This window comes from Sturnus vulgaris, chromosome 1, assembly GCF_052056855.1.
Source record: "Sturnus vulgaris isolate bStuVul1 chromosome 1, bStuVul1.hap1, whole genome shotgun sequence".
Classification (NCBI taxonomy): domain Eukaryota; kingdom Metazoa; phylum Chordata; class Aves; order Passeriformes; family Sturnidae; genus Sturnus; species Sturnus vulgaris.
In genome coordinates, this window is record NC_142243.1 from 106,467,973 (window position 1) to 106,486,822 (window position 18,850).

An 18,850-nucleotide genomic window follows, 5' to 3' on the forward strand; every position below is an offset into this window, starting at 1 on the left:
AAGCCCTCCAGACAAGAAAACTGGTGCACGTGAGCCAAATCCAAGCGATGCTAATGCATTAATGACTGACATGTGGCAGAGGCACAGACACATAGATAGAGCTTGACATTAATGGAGAGATTTGCCTGTGGTCATGCACAGAGAGGGGGGGCAAAAACAGACCCACCTGCCTCATGTTTTAACCTGAGTATGAAATCAAATGTCAGGGAAGATTAATTAGATGCCAGGAGTTTTATTCTTTTCTGTTGATAGAAAAAGCACATTTCCATAATGTGAGGAAGCATTTATGTGGATAGCAAATCAGGTTGACATTGAGAGAAGGTTTACTTTATTGTGAATGCTAGCTGTGTGGTGCTTGTCACTGCAATTACTTTCTACTCAAGTGGTTTGCTTTTTAACATTTTATTATCTTAACAATAAAAACCCTGGAAGCAATAATTATTTATTATGCTAATTCTTTAGCTTTTTTCTTATTAAGTTCTGCCAGACCATTAAAACTTGCTGTTTTCCAGAAATAAACCTAATTTATTAATATTCAGCCAATTATGGAAAAAAGAAAGAAGGCAAAAACAATCTCTTTACTGGTAATTAGTTACTAACCAGTCAATTTGTACGCCTATCAGCTTCCCCATAAATTCTATTTTCATTTATTCAATACCCAACATTTCTAACATCATTCTGATCGAAAACAACTTCAAAACACTAAGTCCACTGTAGAATATTTTATAAATAGTGATTTAAGCAGTCTGAGAGGCAGCAAGGGTTTAGACCACTCTGAAAATGCACTATACTCAAGGACTGCATTTTAATTATGGAAACCTTTTAGAACATCCCTGTTTTATTAACAGTAAGTGAAAGACTATAAACAAGGCTTCAGTATGCACCACTTCTTCAATGCTGCCTAAAGCCCTTAAGGGGAGAGAGCTTCAATGTGCTTTCATTTCTCCCCCCTAGCATTCTCATCTCTGAATGCCTCTTCTCACCGGCTTTAAAATTCATTTAACATAACAACCACACAGCTATGCTTTTTTCTTCCCTTTTTTTTAATATACAAGTGTTCCCTCCTTTAGGAATAAACACCAAGGCCACAGCTCTCAAACTCCCATGGCATAAATGCAATACAGGAGACCATAAGCAATCTAAGCAGAAAAGCACTGCAACTAAATGTACCTTGAAAAGCTCTTGGTTTGCAATGCTTTTATAAAGCTTCATGTCCCATGCACAAACTGTCCCTACATTTCACGCAGTGACAGTGGTAGTAATCCCTGGAAAACTTCTGGAACAAATTCCCTCGCTCAGAGCTCAGTTCTCTCCGAGCCAGTACAGCACTAGCTTCTTCCACGGCACGGATGCAACATTCCAAGGTTTGTCAGAGCAGCCCCCCCAGCTTCAGGGAGCAGCACGAACTCCTGCGCTGCCACCGCACGCAAGAGCGGAGCCAGGCTTCTCCATCGCTCCCTGCTTCTCAGACAGCTTTCTCCTGTACCTCCCACTGGGAGATCCTGCCTGTGGCAACAGAAAATTCCCTATTAATATGTCATATATACCATAATTAGCACTGTAAAGCAGGTAGTTATCGCACAACCATCCTCCCATCCCCTCTCTCATAAGCGCAAAAGTTTATTTACAGTGGGGAAAAAAAAAAAAGAAAAAAGAACCCCACAAAAGTGGTGAAGAACGTCTGATTCCTTTTATTTGTGTTTTTTAAAAGTTAAATTCTAAGATTAAGGTTTTGCTTCTAGCATTTGTCTCCTACGGAGGAAGTGTTAAAGTATGAGTGAAATGGTTTCTCTCTGCCTCCATAGGGCTGGATGCTGTTTGGAAGGATGGAAGCTCCCAGCCATGGCTATATAGTAGCACACTCTCAATATCACTAATTAAAGGTGCTGAAGAATCCTTACCAAAAAAAAAAAGGAAAAAAAAAGAAAAAAACGAAAAAAAAGGTAGCATACTAGATCAAACTAAAACGCATATATATACAACTTTGATGTTTTTACCAACAAACGCCTGGCCTTTTGTACAAAAAGAGCATGAAGAAAAGCACCGCAAGAACGCTACTGAAGTTCAGTACCACTTATTTTCCTAAGGGAGAAAACCCAAACCAAACACACCCCACAAATAAATCAGTCAGGGCCAGACTGTACAAGTCACCAAGACTATTTAACAAAATCAGAGTAGAAAGGCACTCTTTATAAAGTACTTTTTAAGCACAGAGTCTAGAGATGGAGGAATTAACTTGCTTTTCTGAATAGATGCACAGAATTATCACTTTAGCCCCTCCCAGGACACCAGGTTAGGCCTTTAGGGTTTATAACATTAGTTCAGCCTTTCTAATGAAGTGTGTGCCTCAGTGACCTGCATTATTCTCTCCTACAGAAGCAGCAGCCTGATTTAGAACAGTCATTGCATTCCTAGCCATGCCTCTGACTAAGCATGCAAAAACCTCCGAAGTTCTCTTATTCCTGGATCCCAAAACTATTTCATCTGCAAATCTAAGCCAGTGCGAGTCGCATTTGCTACCAAAAGGGAGACAAGGTCAATTGTGAGTTTCAGCATGATTATCTCTCTTCAGCAGAAATTTAGAATGTAGAGCCCATCTCCAGACATAAGGTATTTGATTTACTGAATACTAGATTTTTCTTTTTAACATACAAAAATTCCCTTAAAAACTATTCACCTATCAAAATACTTCAAAAAACAAATTAAATTGGGAGCTGCACAGAAACTCCTAACAAATTCAGACTGCCACAGAACACACCTGAAGACAATTACCTTTTGGCAATGACTTTTGGCTCCACTACTCACCATCCCATAATAAATATACAGTACATAATTCGAGAGAATCAATGTACATGGAACAGTCCAGTGCTGAAGCTTCTGATTTTCTCTCTCTTAGGACAGATACCAATTGTTTTATTACTTTACTCTAAATGTGTATTACTAAATGTGATGCAGAAACACTAAATGCAGTGCAAGAATATAAACAGAAAAAGCTCTTTAAAAACATAAGGTGATATGACGCTAGTTATACAGCCTATTATTTTCATTTATTACCCATGCATGTCAAATGGCATTAATTTACAATAGTAAAAAGCAAAGCCATTAAATAAATAAAGAGCTCTGAGAATTTCAGGTGTGAAACAGACCTGTTTCCCACAACAGCTTAGAGTTCTGTTGCACATTAAGTGCAGAGAGTAAAACTCCATAGCATTGCAACTCTATCTTGTTTATGCACAGGAAAATGTATGGAATAGCTGTAAATATTTTCTCTTAAAGAAAATTAATTGCCCTGAGTGCAATATTCCTATATCAAAGGTGCAACAGTTCCCAGTCACCTTCCACATCAACATAAAAATGTATCGCAAATGATGTCAAAATCCACTAAGTCCCACTTTGTTTGTTTATTACTGATTCATTGCTGGAGGCAATTAGCTCCATCCCCAACTAGGCTGCATTAGCAGGCTGACTACAGAGCAAAGTCAGAGTGGGGAGCATGAACCAGCTCTGAAAACAGATAGATTTTAACAGAAATAGATGAGGATTGCTCATGAAATCTATGGCACAGCTGTGTGATAAGGCATGTATTTTCCATCTCTAGGTGGGTAGTATCTTCAGAAACAAAAATAACTCCAGTGATTTAAGTCAGAAGTACCTGAACTATTACAGGAACATACCTCTACTAAATTCATTATCCTGTTATACAACTGCGGCCAATACACAGTTTTTGAATGATTTAAACTAATCCCACATAGGTGGAACTGCAGCCAGTGTGTGTACATGAGATCAGAGTAATCCTTTCCTAGTCCTAATCACGGCCTCACCTCAGCTAATCTTACTGCTTTCAGATACCTGAGAGCCCGTTCGGAAACCTTCAGCTATTCTTAAAAGTCACCCTGCTTTTCAAACTTATGATGCTGTTGATACTGTACAAGCCAGCAAAAGAAATCAGCTGCAGTCTCAGTGCTATGTAGTGCTGAAGACTCCAGTAAAACTTGCTCCTGTCATTAAAGAGAAGAAACAGAACCCAACCAGCATTCAGCTTCCCAAAGCTCTGTGATCTAATTCTACACAAAAGGCTTAATAAGGTTTAGGCTCTTAATACAATTAGTAATTTAGCTCACAAATTAGACTATCTATTAACACTCCAGCAGAGACATCAGCTATATGAGGATTAAGAAGGAATCTGCTGCTCTCAATATGGGAGTGAGAACTTGAATGCTTTAATAGACCACTTCAGCTTCTGCTAATGCAAACATATATTGCGTTGTACAGGAGGACATGAGTGTGGCCAGCAGCCAGCTCATATATTGAAATTTCATCAGTAGGAAGCACAATAATAATTTGCACAGTAAGTAAAGAGTGGCAATTTTTGAGCTCATCCTAAAGCATAATTTTAACTAGTAAAAATATGTACCGGTAGTGTGAAATAGATTGCATAGGCATTAGGAGTGCACGTAGAAACAAGGGCCAAAATTAACAGGTCAGCATGGACAAAACCTATCCAAATCCAAGGTATGGATATTGTATTATACAATATCTAACTGCAATATTTGAATAAAGAAGCGATCCTCTTGCAAATCTTTGCAAACCACATTTATTCCGTATCTGTTAAGAATGGAAGCAGACACATGCAATAAAAGATTCTTTGTCATCTTCTCCCACAAACAGTGCCTAAAAGAAGAGCAGGTATCTCTAGCATGCTTCTTAATGGCACATTGCTCACACAGAAAAATACTCCAGATGAGTTTTCAAAGGTAGGCTAAAAACCACTCTACTTATCATAAGAAACTAAAATTTCAACAGCTGTGTTTGAAAAGTGCTGTTCAAATTTCCAGAAAACTATACATGCAACTACATTTCTACAAAATGCCAATATTGGCGTGCTCAGGCTGACTTGTTTTAACACCTGATTTACCTGCAATAACAGGAGCTTTTTCTAATTACTTTGACAGTACGCCCAAAACTGACTGTATTCATCCTGAGGTTTTAAGCTTGCGTTTGTATAATTAGGGCCAGTATTATTAATTCATTTTAGCTTGAAAATAAACAAAAAATCTTCATCAGTTTACTTCACACTCTAGCAAAAACCATTCACACCCAAGTAATATTCTGAACAACGTCCATCTGGTCTGAAATCCAGACCTGGACGCTGCATCTCATTCCCCACCAGCACTGCCTGCTGCTGCTATCAAGTGTTCAGTGTAAATACATCCACTGCAGAGCCAGACTTAAGCTTCACTCATTCACAGTACTTACTCATAAGCACATGCTTTGCTGTCATGTGTGCTAGCACATGCATGGGACCATTTTGGTCTTATCTGTCTCAAAAGGCAAACCTCCTAACTTGTTATGAATGGTACTCAGGCAGTCAGGAATTGTATCCCCAAGCTGGCACCACAGGCACCCGAATGCTCTGCAGCCTTCTGAAAACATGCACGTACTTCTCCAAACCGTAAGGACAGAAGTGCCCCACAGCAACACAGGAAATCCACATCAGAGCTGCCATCCTGCAGGCTCGGCTCTCTCCCCAGCTCAGTCACTGCTGCCCACAGGATGGCAAATTATTCAAGCAGAAGTTGCAGGGAGACCTCATAGCAGCTTTTCAGTATATGAATGAGGTCTACAAGGATGCCAGAGAGGGACACTTCATTAGGAAGTGCAGTGATAGGGCAAGGTGAAATGGCTTCCAACTGAGAGTAGGTTTAGATTATATATTAGAAAAAAATTCTTTACTGTCTGTGTGGCTGGTGAGGCACCAGAACAGGTTGCTCAGAGAAGTTATAGATGCCCCAACCTAGCAGTGTTGAAGGCCAGGTTGGACAGGGTTTGAGCAACCTTTCTAGTGGGAGGTGTCCCCATCCCTAAGAAGAGGTTTGCAACCAGATGAGCCTCATGACCCCGTCCAACCCAAGCCATTCTATGATTCCATTTGTGGAACACAGTGATGAGGAGCTGACATGAACAGAGAAAATGCAGTGGAGACAGCTTAGGAGGCAGCAGGTAAACAGTGCATTATTAAAGGTGGCCTAGTGGCTAGCTTTGTTAAATATGTATTATATTTGCTGTGGAATACATTGTACTAAAGCACAATTTTAGAACTGAAAGCAGGTAAGAACCCTCCCTCTTCCTCTGCACAAAATTCCACAGTACACAGCTCTGGAAGATTACTATAATTGGCCAATTCTTTCTTTTATTGCTAGACCACTGGGCAGAGTCAAAGCACTGAAATCATGGGAATGGGGCTGCTCGTTAATGTCACATATTTGCTCAAAGCGAGTTTCAAGCATACGGATCTCTTTTTTTTTTTAAGTTCTCCTCCCAAAGGTCTAGAAACACACATTTTTTATCCTGGCATACAAGCAAGAATTAATTTTTCCCTGCTACAAATCTAGTGTGACACACTGCAGTTTGCAAAGACTTCAACAGACTGAGTTCTGAAAACATGAGATTTCTCACTCACAGCCAGAAAGTGGTTCCCAAACTGTTGTTTGAAAAGCTGTGATCCACCTACTACGAGCATTGATTTGAAGCAAACAAGCATGTCAGATACTGCTACTGTGGACCAATTCATGAAATCATAAGTTTATGTTCATTTTGAAATTAAATACAATTCAAAAATATGGACACTACTCATTGCAGTCTTGGTGTCTGGGCTACACATCAGAAACTGGTTCCATTTTTTGCAATGGGCTCAACAGAAATGACAGGCAAGCACTAACTTTAAAAATGCAAATTTCCATGTTGCAGCCTAAACTGCAACCCAGTCCATATAACCAAAACCTCTGAAGTAGTTTCTGATTGATGCCAGAATGACTCCACAGCTGCTGCTTTCCATTTCCATTTATGACCAAGTCATTACAGATACCTTCAAAAATAAAAATTTAGACCTCCAAAGGCTGTATCTGTTTCTCTGCAGGAATCAGAGAAAAAATTTTAAATGCAGCAGACAATGCATGCACTGTTTACATGCCCTAATTCCCCTTGGGTTGACCTTGGCCATTCAGCTAGATAAAGCCCAGACAGTCTTTATCTGAAATTCTCAGTCTGAACATATGCTTCACCCCTACTTCAAGTCAGAATTAATATCTGCTCTTCAACACTCCAATTCCACTACATGACTGAGGAAGGGACAGGTGAATAAAGCTGAAGTTCAGAGTCAGCAATGACCTGCCAGTGAATCAACCCACAAGCACTACAGATGTTTGTATATGACTGAAAACAGAAGTACCTGAGGAAACTTATTTTTAAGGGGTTATTTCCACATCATATGGACAGCCTTATGCTACATACTGGGCTACAACTTCAAGAACACTTCAAGGCTTTTTATGTTTACACCTTTCTGTGGCCACAGGAAGTTTTTAACAAGGGTAACATTTACGTGCCCAAAATTCACGAGGCAAAGTAGTACCAGATTCTCACAAATAATCTTTCTGAAGAGCAATTGTACATGTGAGGATCCAGCTCTGAAGCTTCTTCAAGACTCATTTAAACCCCCCGCCTCCGTATCTGCTGGTGGTGCACGGCTGCTGCAGAAGTCAGGGGTTTTACTTGCCAAGAGTGTATTTCAACTTGTCTGGGGCGCCTAGGCCCTATGCAATTTCAATGCATATTTGCTCTAGGGGCGTATGCTTGTCTCAAACACTCTTAAATAAATAAAACAAATCCCAGCGTTTTCCAAATCCACAAATGAAAGTGCTATGCCAATTCACATAAACCCATTACTAGCCTAGATTTATGGAGGCAATTCTAACAACAATTCTTGAAGTAAAATAAATAAAACACACCTCATGAACTTATATATATGGTCCTCAATCCGCGTGCTTTGCTGTTGCCATAAACAGCAGGTACTAACGTCAGGCAACACACAGGCTTCCATTCCACATTTTCACCCTCTGAGCTTTTAATTAGATATTAACTTTAGTTGTGTTTTGGTTTTGTCGGTTTCCCAACACAAGGTGTGCAGTGCTCGAAGACTTAACCCTGAAAGGTTTCCTTCTCATTTAGAAAGTTGCTTGCAAAGGTTTCCCTCTGAGCTAGGACAGAGTCAAGATGACATCTCTCAGACATAGTAAAAAGGGCATCAGCTGCACAGTGCCTCAAAATTATTCCTGGGACAAACAATTTATCTTACATAACTGAGAAATTACTTCAGTATCAAGCTGTCTCTGCAGAAGTTAAAAAGAAAAAGTGATGTTATGTAAAGTGCTTATATTAAAGCGTTGAATGCAGTGCTTTGTAAAATAATCTTCACCTACCCTGCAGAATTCAGAAAAGGTAACATTAAAGGAAAAAGGCTATAGCCATTTTCAGTCATTAACATAAGAACTACCCCACTGAGAACTATGGTTCCTGGAAATGTCCATAACTGCCTCCGTCTCCTAAACATGTGACAGTATTTAACATGTTTTTGAGTTTCCAGGGAAAACAAGCTATAGGTGGTGACAAGCAGCTGCTGTAGATTTTCTCTAAATATATTTTGGGGTTCTGAGCTATTACCTTCCTTTTTTTAAAGTTTTGTAAATAGAAATTTAGCAGATTTTTCAACCAAGGGGAAAAAAAATATTCCAACTAGTCTGGCTACGAAGATCCTAATCCATGTCACAATCAAATGCCAGAGCACAGAGTTAAACATGGATCTCCCACACCTATGTGGGAGTTCTGATCACTAATCAACTATTAAAGCAGGTATTTTTACACAGACATGTCTTCTTCATGCTGTCCTCCAGGGGTCTGGTTCATGTTAGGCAATGTTACCCCAACACGGAACCAGAAAGTCTCCAGGCTCAGAAATTTCCATGGAGAGAAAAAAGTTACTTGGTTAAGATTTTACGACATATCTTAAAACAGTTAACTAAAAAGAGGTATTACACTATAGAAAAACTATTAACTTCCAAATTAATCATCAGAACACTGTTGCTCCTGAATTACACTGACTGACAGAAACATCACAGCAATTACAATATGCTATATATAGTTCCAACAGGTGTGGACATTGTGCAGTGTCGAACACCTTGAAACTAAAATATTTTCTTTCAAGTTTCTGCCACACCTTTGAGCACACTGAGCAAGCTGTACAGTTGTTAGGAAACACTGGACTTCTCACAGTGGATGAGAAGGATGGAAGAAGCAGCAATGAAATTTTGCAAACAAAACAAATATCTTAATCACATAAGAAGAAAGAGCAACTGCACTACACTAAGCAGCTACAGAGGAAAGTTATGCCTGCCATGGTGCCTCACACAGTTCAATGAAATGGAAATTGACTTTTATGTTTGTTTTCAACTGTTCCCTGAACTTTTGTTAGAACAGTAAAAAGCCATGAAGGTAAAAAGTAGCAGAAGTGAGACAAACTGAAGTTTCTATGGAGGTAGAGGACCGTGAATCCCTTTAGGACATCTTTACCTCTCCTTGAGATACAATCTGGTGACATTCTTTTTCTCAAAACTGGAGATACTTTTTCTCAGAAACTGTGAGAAATGCTACCCTCAGAAACTATATAGACTTGGTAACCAAAACTTTAAAATATGCATATAGATGACCACTTTTTGGTCAGAAACTACTGACCAAAATGCATCAGCCATAGCAGAATGACTAAGCATCCACTGCCAAAATAAGGAATTATTTGCCCATAGAGGGAAAAAAAATACAACCCTCCTGCCACTACCAATGTGTCAAGTACACCGTGAAAAATGCAAAGGTCTGCTAATGGGTAGTAACTCATCAACTTTAAGACAAAGAATACAAACTCATACACAGATTACAGGCATATACACAAGTATCTAAGTGCAGATATCAGGGGTTGAAATTATTTACTCAGTGTAATGTATATTCACCAGAAAAAAAAAAAATGAGTAGCCACTCAATTTATCCGTAACAACAACTCCATCAAGTAAACCTTAAGTATTAGGTTACTGATCCACTATTTATCCACCTGAAAGTACACAGAAACTTCTGTAATATCCCCCTCAATCTTATGTTAGAATCTTACAGCACAAATAAACAGTTCTTTCACCTAATGAGCCTACCTTTATCTGCTACAGAATTAAAATAAAGGTCCACTGACAAGAATATTCTATCCATTACATTATTTATAAATAGTCTAAACCATATTTGATTTTAGAGTTCAGGATAAAAAATGTGATAGGATTCAAGAAAATAAAGCACGATATTTCTGAAAACTTCCCCATAATAACCGTACCTTAAACATTAAAAAAAACCCAAACAACAAAACTACAAACAAGCAAGAAATCCCTCAAAAATACATGCGGTGGGGGAAAAAATTGCTCTAAAACAGGCATGTGATGCTGTATTTCATTCTCCTAGAAGATGAAGAGCTGAAGTGATAAAAGAGGTAATTAGCTGTTAGCTATTCCAGAGCAAAAACACATTTCTAGTGATTAACAAAAAAATGCTGTAAGAGATATTTATAACAGCTTAACAATGAAGAAGATTAAAAAGACAAAAACCAGGGGAGAGCAATAAAAAAAACTAATCTACCCCTCCAAAATCCAACTCTAACCAAAAATTATTGTTCTAAATCAGGGTAGATTACACATGGGGGGGTGGGGAGGGAAGAAACAAACAGTCATAAGTAAAATGTTGGGTTTATACCATTTCGCAGAAAAAAAATAAAGATTCATTAACATCATTACATTTAATCATATGTGTAAAGATAATCAACTATTGCTATGTAAAGCTGTCAAAAGACATACCTGAGCCTTGAATACATTATTAAAAACAAATGTGTTGAAAAATAAGATAATAAAAAAAAAAGAAAACGTGAATAATATAAATTAATTTCTGTTTTCCACAAGTAATTCAGCTTCCTTTTAGACTTCAGAGTATTTCTTTTATGACTTATTTTCTAGTAACATTTATCTCTTCCATTCATCCAGCAAATGCTATACCTTCTTTCCCACCTTTCTCCCCCAAAACACACTAAGTCTAACCAGTTTTCAGAACTCTTTCTTGCTAATAGTGCCATGGTTTTGTCTAAAAAACTGTGGTCATTACTTTTTTTTCTCCTACCATTGCTTATGTGGCAAAGGGTCACTGTTGCGTCAGACGCTTCTGGCTGTGACACTTCTTTCCTATTCTCTGCAGACAGTGAGCATGGGTATGTCTTAGAGGCATAAATATACCTTAATTTTTACTCTTATTCCTCTCAGGAATCTGGGCACAAAAATGTCTTCCCTTCATCTTTAAAGCACATGTGGCACCTTTCCCTCTGTACCTTCTCACAGCACTAATGGAAGCCACATGGCTTGAAAACCAACACAATATCTCTTAATGCCAAAAGAAGAACAGAATTCCACTGACAGCAACATCATCTCCATAGACAATTATTCTGAATGGATCAGAAAGGTTCTTAACAGGTTGTGAGGAGACATGTACTCACAAAACTTAAGGTTATATCTTAACCATATTGATCTATCCTTAAAGAAAAGCTTATCAGATCTCTGCAACAATAATTCCTGTATTTTAAACACTAGGAAAGTACTGACGATTTCTCTGTAGTTTCAGGCATTTTATTATGAATTTTTGTCATATTAGAGCATTCATTTGCCTTTCTGTTGATACTAACATTGATACTAAAATCAGCCTTTTTACTAATGTAATTAAAAGTTGATTTGTATTGTAATCAAACTGATGCAAACAAGCCACCAATGGATTAAAATTCTCTAGGTCACAAAAATCCATCATCTATTTTTCACACCTCCCCGCCTCCAAATACACCTACATTCTCACAAAGCCTAGCTTACAGCCCTTTCTCTTTCTATACTACGATTTAGAGATGCAGCTACACCTAGTGATCAGCAGCAGATCACAGCAGGCAAAACTCTGGAAGACATGACAAAAGTCAGAAAGAAGTATCTGAATACATTTGGGTGAACAGATCGACACAGGAAAATATATCGCTAATCTTCTTTTCCTAAATATATGACCATATGCCTCAAATTAATTTTGGTGTCTTGAACAACATTACACATCAGAAATAAGAGAACTGGAAGTTATCAAAAAAAAATCAAATGAAATTAAATGAAGTAAGGAGAAGATTCTCAATTTTTCCTAAAGAAAATGAGCAGCTAATTTAGCTGCAGTCACACATTAAACGTTTGTTCCCGGGAAAATTTTCAAAACTACTACTTCTTTACACAAGAGTCATAATTGTGAGCTGAAAGGTTTGTAATTGCATGTCATTTCCTGGGGAAACATCTTCAGAATTTAGTGACGTAGCACAGAAATAAGTGTTTGACAGTGACACTAACAAGCTTTAAACACTAGAGATACCCATCTCAAAAAGCCTTTCCTTTAGCATAAACTTGCAAGATGTGAAATACAGGATCAGTTCACAGATCCTGACCTCTCGACACCATTGGACTTTGCTCCATGCAGTCCACCCTCACGATGTTCCCCGCAGCGGAATCCAGCGATGCGCACTCGAGGGCTCGTCCGGGCAGGGATGTGCAGAAGTGACCTGGCCACCAGCAGCTCGCCCGCCTGACATTTGCACTGACCCTCAGCGGGTGTGGGTGAGCAAACATGAGAAACAAACCGTCCCCACATGTCTCCAGGTCAGACTCAAATGACATTAGCAGGGTGCAGTTCAGAAGCTTGCTCACTCTACCCTAACACGTTTTGTGATTTTCCTGGGGATTTGGTCTCTCTAGCTGTCAATCTAGCAACTTCTGTGAGCACTGAAGATGTTATTATTCCATATATTATATGTGCTTATATTGTTTCAGGACACTGTGATTTGTTTTCCTCATGAATTCTGACAACTGCTAAATCATGAAACCAAATGAACACCATATTTTTTTTTCACCAAGTGTTATTACATCCTTGAAGTATTTTGTAAGATTTATTTTTAATTTCTGATGAGATTTCATTACTATCTTCTGAAAACAGAACAGCTAAATACAATAGATTAAAAAAAAAATACCCACCACACACAGTTTCTTTTTTGATGAACTGTGCCACTTCCAAAGCCCTGACTCATTTTTACCTGAAGCATTCCAAAGCACATCCCCGTTTACATGGGAACACAAACTTTACTTCATTTGTTATAACTGCAAAAGATTTAAAAAAAAAAACAAACCCAAAACTAAAAAAACAACATCACATTTAGAAGCAGATTTTTCAAAATGCTTCTATTAATTTGCTGTAGTATTTTAAATATGAGCAGTCTTAGATGTAAAACAGAAATCAAGTCATTCACCTAACAGCTGTAATAGCAGCAGCAAAAATCTCTTAACAGCAGGAAGTTGTTTTGAGAATCTTCCTCCACAGCTCTCACTGTTTAGTGAGGCCAAGTCCATGCTGGAATAGTTTTACAGACGAGCTGACAAACTGCATCGGCCACTAATAAAGCTGCATCCTCACTGGCATATGTTACTTTCCTTAGAAGATGCAGGAATACAGACTTGATGGATGTCTGGAGAGAAACAAAAGCAGGTGGAATAAACAGTGCAAACAAAAGCAGAATTCGCTAAAGTGAGATGTAACTACACTTGGAGTTCTCTGTTGCTAAAGTGATCAGAATAGCTAATGCAGACCTTCAAACAGATCCTGAATACTCTGAGAAATCTCTTTACACACAGTTAATTATACCTAATAAGAAACTTCTTATTTTCTAAACATTGCCAGGAGCTTCATTTCAGCTAGTGTAGGACCTATGAAGACTTAACCTATATTTTTTCTTTTCTCTGCAGTCACCAAACATCAATATGATCACAGTAAGTTTCAACTTCAGCATGTCAACCTTCTTCCTCACATCTCTTTTCTGGAAAATGTGATCCTTCTTTTTAAAGTGCCCACACCCAAAAATGAACAGACGAATCTAAGGCACAACATCTACTCAGAATGCAAGTTTTTGTATTTTTAATCCATGAAATAGCTTGAGAATTACTACCCTTTACTATTCACTAGGAAAAATAACTTTCAAGTTTTGTACAGCACTTTTCCTCCTTTTCTTCTCTTCATAATTGCCACTAGTCCCAGCTCATTATGAATGGCCTCCCACAAGCATTTTTAGTCAGCCTGTCCAGCCCTCTCACTGCAATAGGACTCATTCCTTCTCAGTGAAAAACTAAAACTTTTTAAACCAGTGCCATAAAAAGAGCATGGATATACAACCTCAGTGCTTTTTCACAGCCAAAAAGAATGTAACAGACTGATAACAGCCCTCCCTCTGTAAGAGTCAGGTTGTAACCAAGAAACACCAATTTCAGAATTCAGGCTGTGTGCACATTTACATCTACCTGAATACGAATGCCTTCACAGTCTCCCAGTTCCATTACGTATTTCCTTGCTTTCAATTTCAGCTCCCCGTTTTTGTATTTGACAGAATTCATCCCATACAGACCCTTAATTTTACGTGAGATTTAATTTTATGTGAGATCAAATGTTTAAGTTTACAATGTCCCTTCTAACTTCCTATATCTCTATGTTTGACCTAAATCACTTAAAGGAAGGAGTGAATTGCTTTCCCTAGCCTGAATCATCTACCAAGGAGGTGGACAGTGGAGCATGGTGGAGTCAAGTGGTATTTTCTATGACTGAACACCACTTTTCAGGGACTTTTGTAATATTAGCATTCAGTATCCAAATGGGACCAACTTAATAACATTTTGCTAAAATTATAAATGAAACCAGCTAAATTAGGTGTGCTATAGTTTCACAGAAAGAAACTAAAAACAGTAAAAAAACCCAAACCCAAAACTTATCTTGCAGAAGGAGTCCAGCTACCTTAAAAACTCAAGATTAGCACCACTGTCCACTTAAGACCATGTTTTCAGCAATATCTCTTGAATTAAAATTCTCAAGATCGTTTACTTCTTGAACTGATGAATCCAGAATTTTAAAATCTTTAGTTAAGGACTCAGAGAAAATCTCATTGTTATTAACTGTTAAGCTGCTTTCAAAAGATTACTTGAAAGCTCTCAGGCCTTAAAAAGCCAAGATCTGATCTTCCAGTAAGGCTATTTTCTAAATAAGAAACTCAAATAAGACAGTGAGGTTACATTAGAACCAATCTTTGTGAAACACATCAGTCAGTTTAGAAAAGGGTAAAAATAAAAATGGAACTATAAATGCCACAGGCACTTAATTCACACACTGCTATTCTTTGCTTAGAACATGTGTGCAGTTGGCTTTGTTTCCTTTTAAACTTTTCATAGGTTAGTCCTACATAATAGTTAGCATATAACTCCTTTCTGCAATAAGGGACAGCTATTACAAAAGACAACTACCCAACTCAAGGATGGATTTTTCTGACATTTAATTTCTTTGACGCTAATGCAATGTTTTAACAAAAGAAACAGCATTTTTTTCCCCAAGTAAAAACTATACGCAGACATAAGCTTCATATGGCAAAATATAAAAATGGAAATTTCATCAATTTTGTTCCAAGTGGAGTCAACACTATAAAGAAAAAAATCTGTACATGCATCTTCAAATACAACCTTTAACTTCAATATTTAACATACATATACCTATGCACACATGGGGAGAAAACCGTGCAGATTGTGCATCCCATGCCATCCTTTGAAATCTCACTGAAATGTGTGAATAGCAGCCTCCGTTATTGAGTACTTCAGATGGTGTGGAACTGCACCCTCGGAATAACTGCATGCACAAGTCATTGGTGAATTGTTTGCGGTTTATAGCACTGTTCTCGCCATAGCGTGTGTCAGGTAAATGAATACAACGGATACACATCCAACAGTAACGTGGGATTGTTCTTCAGCAACACGAACAGCACTTCAGTGCCGATCCCAGTACAGTATCAGCACATCACATGCACAAGCTATTTAACAGCCAGAAGAAGAGTTACCCCAGCTTAATTTCAAACAAAAAGTAAGACAGTTCACACAGGTCAGCAATGAGTTACAGGTTTATCTTAATAAATCAAGTGCTCCCATTGGTCTGGACACTAGACTTCCAACATTAATGGGCTGTAGAGATAATACAACTGGGTCCAGTTTCATAATTCGCTGCAGAGCATACCTTCCTTCTAACAGAAGTTTGGAAAATATTTCATCATTGTTACATGTCACCTTGGAACAAAACGCTTTTCTACTCAGAGATCTGTCTCATCCACAGCAAAAATGCTCACAAGAAGCTAAGGGAAATACAGCTACGTATACAAGAGGAACCAAACATAAAATAAGAATTTTAAAAAGTTTTAAACCAGACCACCAATTCCTAGCCTAAACTTTGTTTAGCTACAGGGCTCCATAGAAGCAACATGTAATGTGCAAAATATAAACTATTCTGCAGCCAGAGCAACAAGGAGTCAGAAGGATTGCTTCCCACCAGATCAAAGCACACTTCGCACGAGCTGAGGACCAGATGTCTCCAATTTAACGTGCTTTCAGTTGCACTAACTTCATGTTAGGAACAAAACAAACGCAGAAAAATCCTGAAGTTACTCTCTGCAACAGAGCACACAGAACTATTTCACAATCCAAATTTCTATCTAAAATTACGGGTTTCTCCAACATATAAATAGGACAGGGGTGCAGGCAGGGGACTCGAGACCAAAATAACCATCTGCAGGTCTGGGGCTTCGGGGAACAGAGGAACGGCGCCGCTGATGGGGCACTTCGCCGGGCTCCTCTCGGCTATGAACGCCCGCACCCATCACACGCGGGCAGCTGCTGCCCTGCCCTCTCAGGTGACGCCCTGGGGGCTGCGGACAGCGCGGGGCCGGGGCTTTCCCTCCGGCGTCTCACAGCTGCACCTCCGGGCAGCGCCGGGGTCCAGTGCCCAGAGCCGCGGGGCCCCGCCGGTCCCTCCGGGCAGCACCCAAACCCTCCTGACCCCGCCGCCAGCCGCGGGCGGAGCGCCGGGGACCGGCTCACCTCGCCCCTCCGCCCCCCGCGCCGGGGCAGCGGGAAACTTTCGGGAAGTCAGCGGCGGAAAAACGCCGGAGCGAGCTCGAGTCCCGCCCGTCCCTCCAGCCCTGCCCTAGGGCTGCCCGAGCCTTCCATCGGGGCTCAGGGGCGCCAGCGGAGCGGCATCCCAGCACCGCTGCCTCCTCGGGACACTTTTCCCACCCCATCGACGCAGCGGTTCCAAAGCGTCAGACCCGTCAAGGGGACGGGGATGGGGGAAAATAAAAATAAGAAGGAAAAAAGGAAAAAATATACAAAAGGAAACAAAACCCCAAACCAATCCCCCACCGCCTCTGAAGTACCCGCGTTCCCCCCTCCCCTCCGCCGCCTGGCCCCCGGGAAGGCTGCCCGGCCCCGGGCTGGTGAGCCGACTCCTTACCTGTGAACGTCTGCGCTCCCGCTGCCAGCAAAAGTCCGGCCAAAGTAACCAGGCAAGTTCCAACTTTCCCCATATTTCCAGCCCTTCCTGCTCCGAATCCAGCAAAGTGCCAAAGTGTTTGCCAAAGTAGGAGGCGCCCCCTCGCCCCCCTCCAGTCCAGTGAGGCAGGCGAGGAGGGGGCAGCCGGCCTCCCGCACTTGCTGCCCCGCGGGCTGTTCTCCCCTTCTCGCCCTCTGTCCGCTCCTAAGGGCAAGCAAGAGGGTGCGAAGTGGCCGGCGGCCGCCCACCCGTCTGCCTTCCTCCGGCCACGCCGCTGCTCCGGGGGCCGTGCGGGCGCCGCTCGCCTCCCCCGGTGCCCGGGGGGGCACCCTTAATCGCGGAGCCTCCTCGGCCGGCGCCGCCGCTAGTCCCGGCTCAGCTCGGCTCCCTGACTGACTCGCGGTCCCCCCCGGCGGGCGGGCGGGCTGAAGGGAGCGCGGAAAGTCACGCCCAGCCGGCGGCGCCGCCGCTCTCCCCCGCTAGAGGGCGAGGCGGCCGGGCCCCGCCGCCGACAGCAGCTCGGGGGCGGCCGCCGCCTGCGGGGGAGAAGCGTTCGCGTCTCCCTCCCGCCCCGCTGCCCCGAGCGCGACTCTGTGTGCTGAGGAGGTGGTGGCTCCGTGCCGGGCAGGACGATGTCGAAAGTTCGCGGACAGCGCGGGGGGAAGAGAGGAAGGAGCGGAAAAAAAAAAAAAAATCTCAGCCAGGCGTCTCGGTAACTTTGCCGCGGGCCGGCCCCGGTCAGAGCCGCAGGAGCTGAAGTTGCGACCGCCGCGAGTCCCTGCCCCGCCACGACGGGGCTCCGCAGGAGCGAGCAGCCCGGCCCCGGGGGAGCGGCCTCGCCCCGGCCCCGCCGCTCTGGCGCTGCTCCCAGCACCGGGACAGGGAAGGGGAAGCACAGGAGAGGGGGAGAGCGCCGGATTTCCATAAGCGCTTGGGTTTGTTTGTACAGGCGGTCTGGAGTCTGTCGGAAGAACTAGTTGGAGGCCACCGCTCAGCCTTCCACGGGAACCGCAAGCATGAGAGCCCTGCCCGCACGGCGAGCGGCTGATACCCGAGAGGAAATTAAGATGGAAATGGGTTCTCTCCGGGCTGGCGAGGAGCGGCACTGTCGCGTACATTAATTGCTTCGCATTCGCGTGCTGCTCATAAAACTTAATCTCCTTGCCCATCCCTTGGTAAGAGCCTCCCTTCGCCCCTGCGGAGCGTTTCGGGAAGGGATCAAGACGCGGGCGCAGCCCTTGGTCCTGCGAGTGAAGAATAATGCCAGGAATTAGCAGGGTTAGAGAGGGAGTGATGGAAATAAAATCACACTAAAATGGCAATTATCTCTCATCGTTTGCAGCGTGTGACTTCTGGCATTTATCTCCGCGTCACGTATGAAATACAGCCCGTCTTCCCACTGGGCTTGGGTTCCTGGCGTCCATGGCACTGCAAGGATGTGTTTGCTGGCTTTAAAACAGTTTTAAAACTAAAGTGGAGTTCTGGAGGTGGAAATATTTTTGTTGGCCCTCGCTTTCAATGAAAGCTTTTCCTT

General features: G+C 41.6%; 1 protein-coding gene and 1 long non-coding RNA gene across 10 annotated transcripts in view; one reads left to right on the forward strand and one right to left on the reverse strand.

The window, feature by feature from the left end:
* The window catches only part of PTPRM (protein tyrosine phosphatase receptor type M), a 439,008-nt gene extending 421,518 nt beyond the window's left edge, over positions 1-17,490 (reverse strand). For 5 of the 9 annotated variants that reach the window (XM_014871229.2, XM_014871224.2, XM_088173300.1 and 2 more), the window contains exon 1: positions 17,278-17,490. In XM_014871229.2, coding sequence (XP_014726715.1) covers positions 17,278-17,350 — 73 coding nt within the window. In that variant the 5' untranslated portion in view covers positions 17,351-17,490. The remainder of the gene's footprint in view (positions 1-17,277) is intronic. The other 4 variants (XM_014871230.2, XM_014871225.2, XM_088173298.1 and 1 more) reach the window with 1 other exon arrangement.
* Positions 17,491-17,853: 363 nt separating this feature from the next.
* On the forward strand, positions 17,854-18,643 carry LOC148225391 (uncharacterized). The gene is made up of 2 exons (XR_015806858.1): positions 17,854-18,028; positions 18,266-18,643. It is a non-coding gene; the product is annotated as an uncharacterized LOC148225391 (long non-coding RNA).
* Positions 18,644-18,850: the final 207 nt, after the last annotated feature.